The sequence below is a fragment of the Pterocles gutturalis genome, unplaced genomic scaffold (assembly GCF_000699245.1).
Source record: "Pterocles gutturalis isolate BGI_N339 unplaced genomic scaffold, ASM69924v1 scaffold7287, whole genome shotgun sequence".
Taxonomy (NCBI): domain Eukaryota; kingdom Metazoa; phylum Chordata; class Aves; order Pterocliformes; family Pteroclidae; genus Pterocles; species Pterocles gutturalis.
Window position 1 is genome coordinate 910 of NW_010107859.1, and position 13,573 is coordinate 14,482.

General features: G+C 36.6%; 1 protein-coding gene across 1 annotated transcript in view; it reads right to left on the reverse strand.

Moving 5' to 3' along the window:
• Nucleotides 1-416: 416 nt before the first annotated feature.
• The window catches only part of LOC104460972 (PTB domain-containing engulfment adapter protein 1), a gene marked incomplete at its 3' end in the record, with an annotated part of 43,983 nt that continues 30,826 nt past the window's right edge, over nucleotides 417-13,573 (reverse strand). Inside the window, exons 3-5 of the mRNA XM_010072384.1 lie at nucleotides 11,939-12,010; nucleotides 3,128-3,226; nucleotides 417-558 (exon numbers count right to left, since the gene is read on the reverse strand). Of these exons, the coding sequence (XP_010070686.1) occupies nucleotides 417-558; nucleotides 3,128-3,226; nucleotides 11,939-12,010 (313 nt within the window). The remainder of the gene's footprint in view (nucleotides 559-3,127; nucleotides 3,227-11,938; nucleotides 12,011-13,573) is intronic.

The window sequence follows — 13,573 nt, forward strand, 5'->3', positions numbered from 1 at the left end:
AACCCCCAACAAACAAAACCAAAAACCGGAGGCAGACTCATCAGCAGAAGAGCCTGTGAGGGAATCTCTGCCACAGGGTTGCAGCAATCTCTGCAAAGCAGCTGTGCAAACATTTTGAGCTTGGTGGGACACAGTCTGTTCTGCAAGAGTATTGCAGATGCGTGGCCTGGGGTATCGAGCTGGGTAGTCAGAAGAATTGTCCCAGAGAACTACCTCACATCAATGAAGAAAAAGGTTCTCCCTTAAATTAATGAGTCTAAGTTACAAGAAATGATATTGGCATGAAAGATTATAGCAGAGTGACCCCAGTTAAGAGGCAGGCTCTCTGCCTTTATTAACCATTCCTGGTTTATTTCAAAGCAGAGCAATCAAAGTCCATATGTGTCACCCAAATTCTTTTAAAGCATCTTGCATACTTACACACTTTTCACTGTCAAATACATAGCACAGATGCTTATTTGATTCTGAGTCTTTGCATATGAAAGTAAATATTCTCTTGTCAGTTTTATCATCAGCGCAAAATGATATCCTATGGAGTTGACAGTTGTGCTGGACTTCCTGCAAATCAAAAAGCAGATTATTTTCAGGAAATCACTACACTTGCTTAGGATAAAGATGCACAAAGTAAATCTCTGGATTTCCTCATGTACATAAGAGCAGGCAAGTTGCAGTAACATTTTTGAATGTCTCTCATTGTACATGAGAGCACCCAAAAATGGAACATTGTAACAGAAGTCAGCAGACTCATGTCCTAACAAACATTCCCATTTTTACTGAATTTAAGCAGGAAGTATGTATTTGGACAGCATTTATCTGGAAGTGTTTATTTGGACAGTAATTTCTGTTCTAGAAAATTGGTTTTACTGTTGCTTTGTGTCCCTGTGCAATTAATTTAGGGACTGATTATGTAAAATACTCTGTTCTTTTTCCAGATGCACACCATCCTCAGATTTTATAATCTCCCAGGTTTGTCAGAATGGTTTTACTGAAATAAGTCCTTACTTTTCTATCTTAAGTACAGAAAACAGAAATCAAATTACTTTCTTATCAAAATACAGAGGCACAGAGAAATAAATTAGACATCTAAATAATTGCTTACTTAAGACACAACATAAACAGCTTTTAAACATTATTATTTGCGTATTTTTGATCCTTTATTTTACTTTCCATTAAAAAGCATGTTCCAGCTATTAAAACGTTGCAGTAGCAGTCCTCTTCAGCTGAGAGAGCTTGACAAGACTGAAATAAACTATCTCAACTATTTTTTTGTTGTTTTTCTTCAGCAACTCTCTTCTTGGTATTTTATTTTATTTGGCTTATTACATGGGAAAGCAGTATTTGCTTTAAAGGAAAATATGCAGTGTAGATGTGAACTATTATCTATTTAAAAAAAAAAAAGTAAGTTTCTGTGTGGCACTGGGGTTCCCAGATTGCTATAAGCTCATAAACAAGGGCATGACCTCTCTGCACACAACCATTTATCAAAAAATCTACCTTATGGGCCAAGTTTTCCCCTTGCCCCAACTGGGTTCATTTTTTCAGTCTTTACAGCTGTTCTTCTATGTATCCTACTTCTCCCAAATCTCTCTCGCGTCTAATCTCTTTCTGTTGCAGCTCTTTAACAGTTAGATATAACAACATATGCTTGTTCCGGCTCTTTTAGGTTTATAGATCCATAGAGCTACTTTATATCAATTTAAGGACAGAACCACTTTTCTATAATCTTCCTTTTTTGTGTGCCAAATATAGAATCAAGTCCTGATACATGAGCAGGCCTCCTGTTCCTACCACTATTAATAGCCAACACAGGAATACCAACCAATATTCCTCTGTAACAATATTGAAGTGATTTGTTTCAAAAACACACATAAAAAAATGTTGTAATCAGCGATGATAACATGGAATTTAAGTCATTTTCTAAAGCATCTATACATCGTGCAAAAAGAAGGAAAACTTGACTCAAATTTACATTTACATGTAGCTTTAAGAAATGAAGTGGGAAAGATAAAGAGACTACCCATAGTTGATTACCGTCTGCGTTGTAACAACAACATTGCTAAGAGATTAGAATGTTACTATTGCCCCAGGAACTTCCATCCCACAGCTTTCTGTTAATCTCTTGCAGGAAGAGTTAGGAAAAGGAACATATTTTGACATTCAAAACTGTTATTTTGACACAGTTTTTGCCAGGATATGGGGTTTAGTACCCCTTCCTGCCCTGTGACGTAAGGAAGGCACAAAAGCTGCAATTAAAGTTCACATGGATGTTTCTTGCCCCCTCTGCTTGTGAACTGTTGAACTGTGGTTGTACCAAGAGTCTGAAGTGAAAACGGGTTGCAAGAAGATAAAGCCTTGAACAAAAGCCACCTTTTCTCAAAAGGCGGTATTTCTGAATGGTAGCAATTACTCCATGAGGAGGATGTTTTGCCTACTATGTAACCCCTTCCAAAACACCACAGCAAACAAGGAACAGAAAACCCATCCATGGGATGACTCAATGGGCATAATTGCTGAAACACAGCAACTGTCATGCTGTGCCACATCAAAAGCCTACAATAATACTTATGGCCTGCTACATAACATTTACAGAGAAATGAGTAATGCACCTGCAAACATAAGCATTCTAGGAGGGGGGATACAGTAAAAGAAATTCAAAAACACAAGGAGGAAAAATAAATTAACAGGTTAAGGAAAGAGAGGTGCAATTCCAAAGCAGCAGCATGAAGAAAGACTCACTGCAAGCAAATTGTCTCCTCATGCACCTGCAAAGACCTACATGTGGGCACCTACACCATGGTGACCATTTAGAAAGGTGTTTTTCATACACAGTGTTAACATTTATTTACCACAGTGTTTTCATCTTCCTCAGAGTTTAAAGGTTCTGCTGTGAAACAATTAAAAGAATTAAATCCCACATCAGCTGCAGTCTGTATTTTAGAGCATCATGTGCCTTCCTGGGAAGATGTCACCCATGTGTTGTAACAAGAAATGGTATTTTAGAATAATTTTTCATTGACAGAATGGCTTTCATTATAGTACTTTAAAAAAAAAAAAACAGTAAAAATACTAAAAAGTTCAAGCAATATTTAATTACTAGTTTAGGACCATAAACATATAAGTCTCTTACCTTTGTTTTCGGATCTAGAATTTTTACACCATAGATTGAGATTTGTAATTCAACTTTGGGTGTCTTCTGGCCTTCAGATTTCTTGATATGTCTTGCAAACTATAAGATGCAAAATACAACAGCAATCCTATTATTAGCAATTTTATTTTTTTTTTAATTACTTCTCATTTCCTCTCAACTCCTTCCACCTGAAGTTGTTTCCTTCCTTCTTCAAAAAGTTCTTACAAACAACGCCAACCATTCCCAAAGTCACAGCCGGGCACAGAACAGCATTTCTGACTGCACACCATACAATACTGCTGTAATTCAAGAAAAACTATTTTAAAATTACTTAGCTGGTTCTCTTGAAACTTTTCTCTGCTGTTTACGCACTCAATTTAAGCCTCTGCACGAGATTTCCAGAAGAGCAGTAGAAACATAAACACTTCCAGACAGTTTCTCAGCCGGTTGGTTGTTGAGCAGTGAGCATCATTATGTTTTCCACATCCCCCTATTTCCACACTCACTCCTGTACACCTGCACTGCGGGTACTTCCCATATGTTCTTCTAAGGAAATTAGTTCTTTAAACAGGTTCAGTGTGAAAGCACTACAGCTGCCAACACCTAAGAAATACTTGATCCCTTCTATCCTATTCCCAGGATGTATTTGCTAACAGTTTGCTAGATGATGACTAGACAACATTTTATATGACTGGGTCAGGTAGTGTGTCCTATTCAATACATTTTCCATCCTTTTGTACCTCTTTTTCTAGCTGTTAGATCAGACTTGTATTTCTCTCATGAACACTGCATATAAAAAAGCAGAGTACCTAAAATTTGCTACCACAAGGCAGTTAACAAGTGTCATGAATTCAGGTAACTTTCTTAGGAAAGATAGGGAATTGCTCTAGATTTTGCTTTAACAAAACTTCTAGTTCCACCTCTCTTCAGTATCACATATATAGCTCTTACAGTATACACATCCTTTTCCTGTCCTCCTATTTATCTTCAAGCCCATTTCCCACACATCTAGAGTATACTTTTAATACAGTTTAATGACTAACCCCATCCCTTTATTTTAATCAGGGTGGGTCATCTCATATGCATAATTTCATCTAAAAAAATAATTTTACAGAAAATAGAAGAACCTAATCACTGGTTTACAGGCATTTTGGCCATTTCTTCAGTTGCTAGGACAATTTAAATTTGCTACAGGATTTTTTTTTTTCTGTAATAAAAATCACTAATTAAAAAGCCTCAAAAAATCTGACTTAAATTTTATACTACCAATTTAACCTTTTTGATTTTTAAGTCTCTGCTTTAAAAAATAGGAAGATGATAGGCCAATCAATGCTTTATTAGTACAGATTTCTTCCCAAGATGAATATAAAACTTAAATTGTCTTTCAGATAATTTTCATATATTTACTCAATACCCACCACTTCACCAGCTTTCCTTTTGGATTTGATTACATCCGTTTTTTTGGCTAAACCTTTGAGGACATACGTGGTCCCTTTTCACAGTACAACATGTGCACAAGTATTTCTGTGCAGTAATGAAGAAAAGGTACAAATAATATTTCATTTTACTGAGTTAAAGCTACAGTATATGTTGAGAACGATGATGAAATGCTTGGTTTCCCAACTGTATTAATTTCAGAGTACAGAACGACAGCTACAACACAAAACTTTTTAAAATAAGTATATCTGAAAAACTTGCACAAGTTTTAGAGCAGCTGGCCAAAGCTTGCTCCAAGTAGTCAAGAAATCTTACAACACTGAGGAAGTTCCAGAAGATAATTCTGTGCCAATACTAAAAAAAAGGGTAAAAAAAATGACCCTACCCCATCTCCACTCTCAAAAGCAATAAATTAAGTTGAACAACTAAGTGAATTCAAGTGAGATGAAATTAATGATGATCAATATGGATTCTACAAAAAATGCCTCTTGTTAAAATAGGCGGAGCATTTGACCGAGTTTTGCGTGCCATTATATTTGGGAAATGAAGCAACACAAAGAAAAGGATTAGTTAAGTTAGTAACATTAGTCCCCAGATGCACTTATAAACAGGAAATTGTCATTGGGAAGATATGTTTCTAATGTATTCCAGCAGGGTTTATTTCTTAAGCATGACATTATTGAACAATGACCAGGAGGAAAATAATTACTGATAAAATCTGCAGGCTGAAAAAGTAAGAGAAAAAATGGGGAGAAAAGTAACTTATGATTTGTAGTGAAATCTAAAATTGCTGCAGAGGAAGCCTGCGGATCACAAAGGCTGATGGAGGGGCACGTAACACAGAGAATTCCTCACCAACACGCCATCACAGAGTGTCTCCATGCAAACAAAGCGTCTCTGTTGCAATACCATTCGCAAATCCTACATATTGGAACAAACTTCCTTTCTTGGGAGACTACCGTGTAAAGATGGAATTCATAAAGTCTTGATGTCACGGCAGGCTTTCTGCTCACTGTGGACCTTGTCATGAAACTACAATTGAGAAGATTAATACAACCCTTGGATATTTCAAAAAGATCCTGAAGAAGTCAACAACGGCTGCACTGCATCAGCTGCTTGTGAGAAACTACTAAAATTTTATGTACTGAAGTTTCCAAATGCAGAAAGATGTTGACAAAATGGAGAAACTTCCCAAGATATTTGCAATAGTTAGCAGAGGACTGGAAAGCCACTTTCAAAGAAACTCCATCAAACCAAAATCAAGCTAATGGTGAAAGACAAACACAAAAGAATCTCTTCAACACAGACATCTAGAGAGACAAACCAGCTTTTGAATAGAAAAAAAAAATTGATTTTTTTGGTTTACTGGGATACAGTGACTGAAAAGTACATGTAGATAAATTAAGAAAAACTGGTGCAGTTGCTTTCTCAATGCTTTTCCTGCCCGCTCCCTGTTCCATGTAGTAACAGGCAACATACAGATACTGATCAGTAATTTCTTTCCTATCCTACCTTCTCCAGAATGCCAAGTTCAGCCACCTCCCAAACTTGTGCCGGGTTTGAACAGCAGATCCTTACACGTAGTCAGGTATCAGCCAATTTGCTTCCCTCCTCCGTCTATTTTTTCTACCCATTCCTCCCACCTAAAGACAACCCTGAGGGACCTCTAGACAGGGTGATTTACAAACATTATTTTCGCCTTTCAACACACATTCAAAACAAAGTAATATTTGTAGTTTTCACAGTAACATGATTATTTAAGGGGGTAAAAATCTGTAGCCTCCCATTGGCATCAAAATGGACAATGATATAAAATTATAATGAATCACAGCATGGCTGGGGAAGAGAGATGATGGGCCAAATTCTTAAGCTGTTAGTTTATAAATATAATGTTCTCAGACAAGACAGATTTGGCCTAATAATAGTATAAGCAGCTCAGTGGCATAGGCTAGCTTTTAACTGCTTTGAAATCATCTTTTTCTTTAATGTTTTAGGGAAAGCAACAGATACAAATAGATGTGTTTTCTAGGGTTTAATTTGGCTTTAAAAATAAAAAAAGCTTCCATATATCTTGTCTTTTATTGCAGTAGCAGGGAAAACTGCATACATTGAGACTCTTACTAAAATTACATTTGAAATGCTTATGCATCAAGTCTTAGCAAACCACAATCAGAGGATTAATCAGCAAAAATAATGAGAGGAAAAAAAACCCACCACATTTTAAAAACAGACAGGCGCTTTAGTTAAAGAAATAATGATTAAAACAAATTCTATCAAAATCAATTTAAGCTATGCAAATCAAAACTATGTGCTTTTATTTAATATTTACATCTCACTGCAAAATTCAAGAGAGTTTATTAAAAAAACCTTGAAACATTAAGGGCACACATTTCTGTGACTTGGGTGCTAATCTTCAGCCCAGGGAATAGAGGTTTAACTCCTTCATTTTACGCAGGCTTCCAGTGTGACATCAGACATTACAGTTCATGTGGACACCTTAAAAGATGTCTAAGGGCAACGTAGTTGTCTAAGCTGAGACACAGCTTTATACCTGGCTTTGAGAAGATGCATTTCTTCTTTCTTCACAACAACATTCATTATAAGGAAAGATGACTGAAAAAAAAATAATAGGCTCTATTTCTTTCGCAGTGACTACATACCAGCTTTTTGGTTATATTATGGTCCAAAGTCTCATGCGCATTTTATGCGGGTATAATGAAATTATGACCTCTGAAAAATAGCTGTAAAGGAGAGGAAAAGGATGAAAAGGTCACAGATATGTGAACTTGAATCTCTTGATAATCAGCTGAGTAGGGAAAAAGCTGTCTCAGAAATCCATCTCTATGGAATATGTTGTATTTTATTTTCCAAACATACTGAATTGAGTGAAGGCTGTTGATCTATTAACCACAGTGTGGAAGACAAGGCAGTGCAGCCTTTTTTGCATCTCTCACTCCTTGAAAGGTTTTTTTGTTGTTTTGGGTTTGTTGTTGGGTTTTTTTTGGGGGGTGTTGTTTTTCATGTTGTTATTTTGCTTGGTGGTGCAGGGTTTTGGGGGTTTGGTGGTGAGGATTTGGGGGGGGGGGTTTGTGTTTTTATTGATTCTGTTTTGTGTTTTTGTTTGTTTGATTGTTAAGATTGAGAGTAAACAGGTATTCTCTTCTTCAGTTCTTCTCATCTGATCTGCTTTGGTCTTCAGACTGTCCCTGGCTGGTCCTGAACCACACATTCTGCTTTCCCAAGTACTTCAAAGAGAACAGATGCAGCTGTAAGGCTTGACTGGAAACCTCTTCATCCCAACATTGAAACATTTTCTGCACTCCGCCCTCCTTTCAACAACAAATGAAACCCAGCTTTAACACAAAAGGGATCTCAGAACAATATCCATTGATGGTCCATTAAGGGCAGCAGCAGGACATCATCACAGCTTGTGTGGAGGTGTGTGTAAGAGCACTCTTACTTTGTGTGTCCTTAAGGGTCAAGGAGGTGATGAAGAATATTTCAAGTGGCTTCAAAGTGATTAATTAATTCTATTTATATTATCTCTGGTCATCTTCACTTAGAGAAGAAAAGTGGAGGAGAAAAAGAGTTGGAAGTTGGGTAAGAGAATGGCCTTAAGTTTGGTCATCACAAAAAAATTCCTTTGAAGACAGTAAAAGGAACAACCCAAAACTCAGGTGTTTACTTCTGGTTTCTCCCTAGCAGCCCTCCACACCATTTTCTTAATAGTGGTCTGGTTATGCTGCCCTTTCCATCTGTCATGCTGATCCTTCCACCCGTTCTCACCTCTGGTTACCCTTTCAAGCACTTTTTGGACCAAATCAATTCCTACAGTCTGATTTAGAATATCCTTCATTAATCAAGGCAAGTAGCCATTTCACTTTATAAAACAGAGTTTGATTTGACAACATTTACACACTTGAATAATGCAGGCATGTTCTGACACATCGTGGTACCATTTTCCTTAGTTTTTATTTCATTCTAGAAATTAGTTTGACTCAAAAACTAGAAGGAAAAATTTGTTTGTAATAAATTATGAGAACAGTTCACCTTATCTTAGAAATAAAAATACACATTTTAAAACATTAGTGTCCAACTTTCTTCTTTCTCCTGCAACACAGCTCCAAGAAATTTGAAAATACGAAGGGGAAATCCCAACTAGATAAAACCACTGGGCAACCCTTTAGAAAAATTAAATATAGATACTAGAAAAAAAACTGTATATCCAAACTGTAACTGACACAGCAAAATTAGCAATTAGCAATTGTTTAGAAAATGTAGCAGTAGTATTTGAGATTAAAAAAGTACCATGAAGCATCAAGAAAAAATTTCCTCCAAGTTATTGTATTTTACTGTAGAACATCAGCTCCACCTGCTGGTAAAAGTAAGTTCTGGGATGGCGTGTTACAGTCTGGCACAAACCTACATTTGGCAAGTGAAGTCTTTGTGCTGTATGAGTTACAAGCTTTTCATTTAGGGAAGTAAAGAGTTGTATATCAAAAGTCTATTCTGACACAGTTTGGTGACACTACGACTTAAGAAAAATAGTTTACAGTGACTGTATTTCATGGTCTGTATATCACTGTAAGCACATGACTCCGAAAGGTTATTAGTGCGATGCACACCAGCTGTAAAATAGCTCCAAATATCAAGAAAGTCACTTGTTTTTCTGCTAGCTATTAATTTTCACTAAAAACAAATCATGATAACATTGTGATTAAACGCAAATCCATATAATAAATATATATATATAGCATCACAAGCTACACATCTTTAAAAAACTCTCCTAATCCAAAACCCACTATATATGTTTTCTTTCAATATAAGATACTAGTTTTCAAGCTGGTTTAATTGGTTCAATATTTTAAATTCACATTTTCTGAAAACAAGCTAGACATGTATGGTTAATAATAAAATCCAGTACCTCTAGGCTTCTTTTCAAAGAGTTCACATGCAGAACATAAATCAGTGTTGAAATAAGTATTCAATTAACTGAGGATTGTTTCAAACATAAAACGTCTTTACTGCTCTCTGAATTCTGTTCCAAGATTTTTCAAGTATTTCCAAAAGTTGTCTTTAATTACTGTGTGAGTTTTCTAATGAACTTGTGATTATTTAAGATTCCATGCAATACTTGACATCCAAGCTCCAAACTTCCAAGCTTGAAGAAGATAGTGTAATTCTGGCAACAATTCAGGCACGTATCTCCAAGGCAGTTTATTTAGGGAACACGTGTGAAAAGTTAGAACAGATATCTACATACTCAAATGACACCACAAGAATATACAAAAAAATTCTACTGTTAAATTGTAGTGCTAGGCTGACAAAATGGTTTTTTTTCCCAGAGAAAACAAAATGGCTCTGGCTCTTCCTACACTTCAAAGAATAGTTATTTGAAATCCTTTTTGGACCTGTTTTCAGAGCAAACTATTTCAAGGGACCACATCATACAGTCCAACCCACAGAAAGCCTCCAGTGATCAGCGAGAGCCCAGGTTAGCCTGGAGTGCCACCAGTGAGACATAGACACTTAGCAGCTGCTTTCCTTAGGAATCTATTAAAATATCATCAAAACAGAATCAAAGCTTCTCCATAGCAGGATACTAACTTGACAGACCTCTGCACAGAATTAACTCTGCTCAGGGTAATGGAATTCTATAAACACAAAACATCAAACGCAATAGTTTCCCTCCAGTATTATCTGTAAACTGTACGAGGTGTGCACAAACCCATATGCTTTGCTTCCACCGGTAGCATGCCGCAATGCTTAAAAAGGGTCACGCTCACACTAGCCTAAAACTCTTGAAAACAACTAGGCAATAATGTCTCTGATGACCTGTAGTAGAGAATCTTTTTGGCCTAAAACATTCTAAAGGCAGCTGTACTATTTTTGCAGAGCAAAAATAATGGTGAAGAACTTCTGTTTCAATACCTTAATGCAATTACTAATCAGTCTTGTAAAAATGGCTTTTTCAAGGGAAATCTCAACCTTAAAAGCTGAGCTACATGAATACTGTTTCATGCCTTTTTCCTTCCTTTTTTTATTATAGTAATAACAGAATCAAGTTTTTCACAATCAACTCCTAAAATTTTCTGTACGTTTCGGAGGAAGTTCTGTTTAAATCAATACTGAAAACCCTACAAAAAGTTATGGGAAGTACAATAGAAGGCAGAACAATTTTTGCATCTAAATGAACTATTGCTCCAATAGCTCTAAGCACCTAAGCACGAAACAGTGCAATTCCACTGCAATGTGAGCTAGCAGACAAATCAAATCAGCATTCCCTGTCACAGCTCACAGCATTTGAAGACCTTTAAGCATATCAGCTGTCACTCAAACAGTGAAGTCAAAGCCAGGTTATCAATTAGCAACCCTCAATGAGTCATTTCACTAGGATACTTCCTCATTGTTCACCAAGTCCCTCAGTGCACAAGGACATATAACTGAGAAGAAACTGTAATATCTGACTTTCTCGGCCTCCTGGGACTGTGCACCAGTACATGGATGGGGTTTGTGTGCACACACCTTTTCCAACCTAACATGAAGACCCAGAGAACAAGGCAGTAATGCCCCTTATAAACACTTTTGTATTGGTTTGTAAACCCTATTCTCTCACTGCAGATCTATTTCCAGATCTATCACCAATTATCACAGCTGGAGGGTGAATGACATTCATGCCAGTGCCATAAATCTTCACCCCCAGCCTATAAGTTCACATGGACCAGACACGTCAGCTTTAGATGGAGCGTAGTCAGGGACATCCAGTACCCACGGAGCTATCACAGTGCGCTCATGGCGTGGTTTGACATTCTTACTCCTGTTTTCTGGCACCAACAACTTACCTTAAGTGAGTGGGTAATCCGTGTCTTGCAACAAGAGGTAACTCACCTAACGGGCCCAAAAGAAGCACTGCACAGCCCAGAGAAATGCAGGACAGGCATTACTGAAGTCACTAGCTACTTGTTCAAAGAATAATTCATTTTTAAGATTCTCTGGCAACATGTTTTAAGTGCCATAATTAGAGGCATTCAATATCCATAATGTGAGGATGGCAGCTAAAACAAATTGTTGCTACTTAAGCTAGGATTAATAAAGCTCTGAAGTTTCCAAAAAATAAGCAATACACATTAAGGTACAAAAACTTTACCATAGATAATTGTGTAATTTAGGAGACAACTAAATATATGTACAACAGAACACATGATAATATGGACACAACAGGGAACTGTCTACACACCAGCGAAGAGATTAGTAAAAGCAACTGCTGCTACTAGAAATCATGAATTTACCTACAAACACTTACAAAGTGTCTTATCTGTGAAAACAGGTTTAAGAAGACGTTCCATTTATATTTCATTACAAATGCTTTCTTACCTTTAACTTTCTAACAGCATCTCTTACAACTTCTGTGCCTTTGGGCTGCTCCACTTCCGTACTGCCAAGAAACTGAAAAGATTGTAATTTGTGAGAAATAAGTTACACACTGAAAGGCCTAATTGACTCAAGTAATCATATTTTCCAATTATTTCCAAATAACATTTTGGAAAGATGGTAATTTCAATTGTTAGTAACAATCTTCATACAGCTCAAGAGAATAACAAGAATTACATTTTAATTAGACAAACACAAGAGTTATCTAAAGTTATTAAAACCCATTTTATTTATCTCGATCCCATACAAGTCTGTAAATTAGAGGTTACGGAAATTGTAATGTTAGTAATATCATCTCTTTTGGAAAATAATGAAAAGACGCAAAATAATGCTGACATAGGATACCTCCCATGAATCAATATGAACCAAGGGTTTGGACTATGTCACTGAAACTTTCCTACAGTGGTGCAAGATAAATTAAGGCCTGATTCTGCTCTCAGAGCTGCGTGGTACAGTAACTTCAGAGATCTAAAGGAAGCAAGCTCCAATTTACATAAAAACAAGGCTCATATTCAAAGAATCTCTACTAGATACCATATTTTTACCCAGTAAGATTTTAACAACAAACAAACATAAACCTGCTAATACACAAGCATGACATTTCAGAGGGACCTTACCATTTCTTTATCTGTACACTCAAACGCCTTTACATTCTTCTGTACAGTTTGGCTTGCCACCTACTATACTGTTATGAAAGCTGAGATAATCCTGCTCAAACCACACTTGTGTAATAATTATGAATTGCCTGCCCAATGTTCTCATTAAGGTACAGTTGATTTAGTGACACCATGTACCTGCGTATGCCAAAATAATGCTAGCAAGAAAGAACAAGCCCCCTTTTTCTCCAAAGTACACAATTTTCTGTGTAACATGATGCACAGAGGTATAACTTTTAAGTCTTAGCAGTTTCAAAAGGAACTTAAATTTATCCAGCCACAGATGCTTTCAACATCACAACTCTCAAGTTTTTAATTTTACTAGAACTTTGAAATGTGTTTACTGTAGTCAATGTGCTCAAGCTCTCCTCCTGCAAAGAAACTGCAGTTCTACAATAATTAAGTCTCTTTAGAAATTTGCTGCTGACTCTGAAATATGATGTGCCATCTCAAATGAACAGTGTGTAAATCAAAACACCAGGCCTATCTGCTGTCAATACTCTCTAGTATTACAATTCTCCATCCAGGAGACCAAAGTTTTGTTATTACAAAGCAGAAACCTCTATCATTGAATTGTTGTCTTGATGCAACTTCTCCAATGCCTTTAATAGAGGATGTGTTCTTCCCCGGAAAAGTGACAGCTGCAGAAAACGCATAAAGAGAAAGAAGAACGATTCTCAGATATAATGGGGACCAGATGGACAGAGACAGAACGGGAAGAGAGAGTTAATATATGTGAGCAACTGTATGCGAGTAAAAAAAAAAAAAAAAAAAAAAGTAACCACAAGCTTAAATGGACAAGAAAGGAAGTAGATAAGGTCAGATAAGAATCTAAGAGGAATGAGGGTAATACCAGACCTCTGTACACAAGTGTATTTACACTACACGCTTGGCACAACACAAGAGGTAGAATTATAATTGC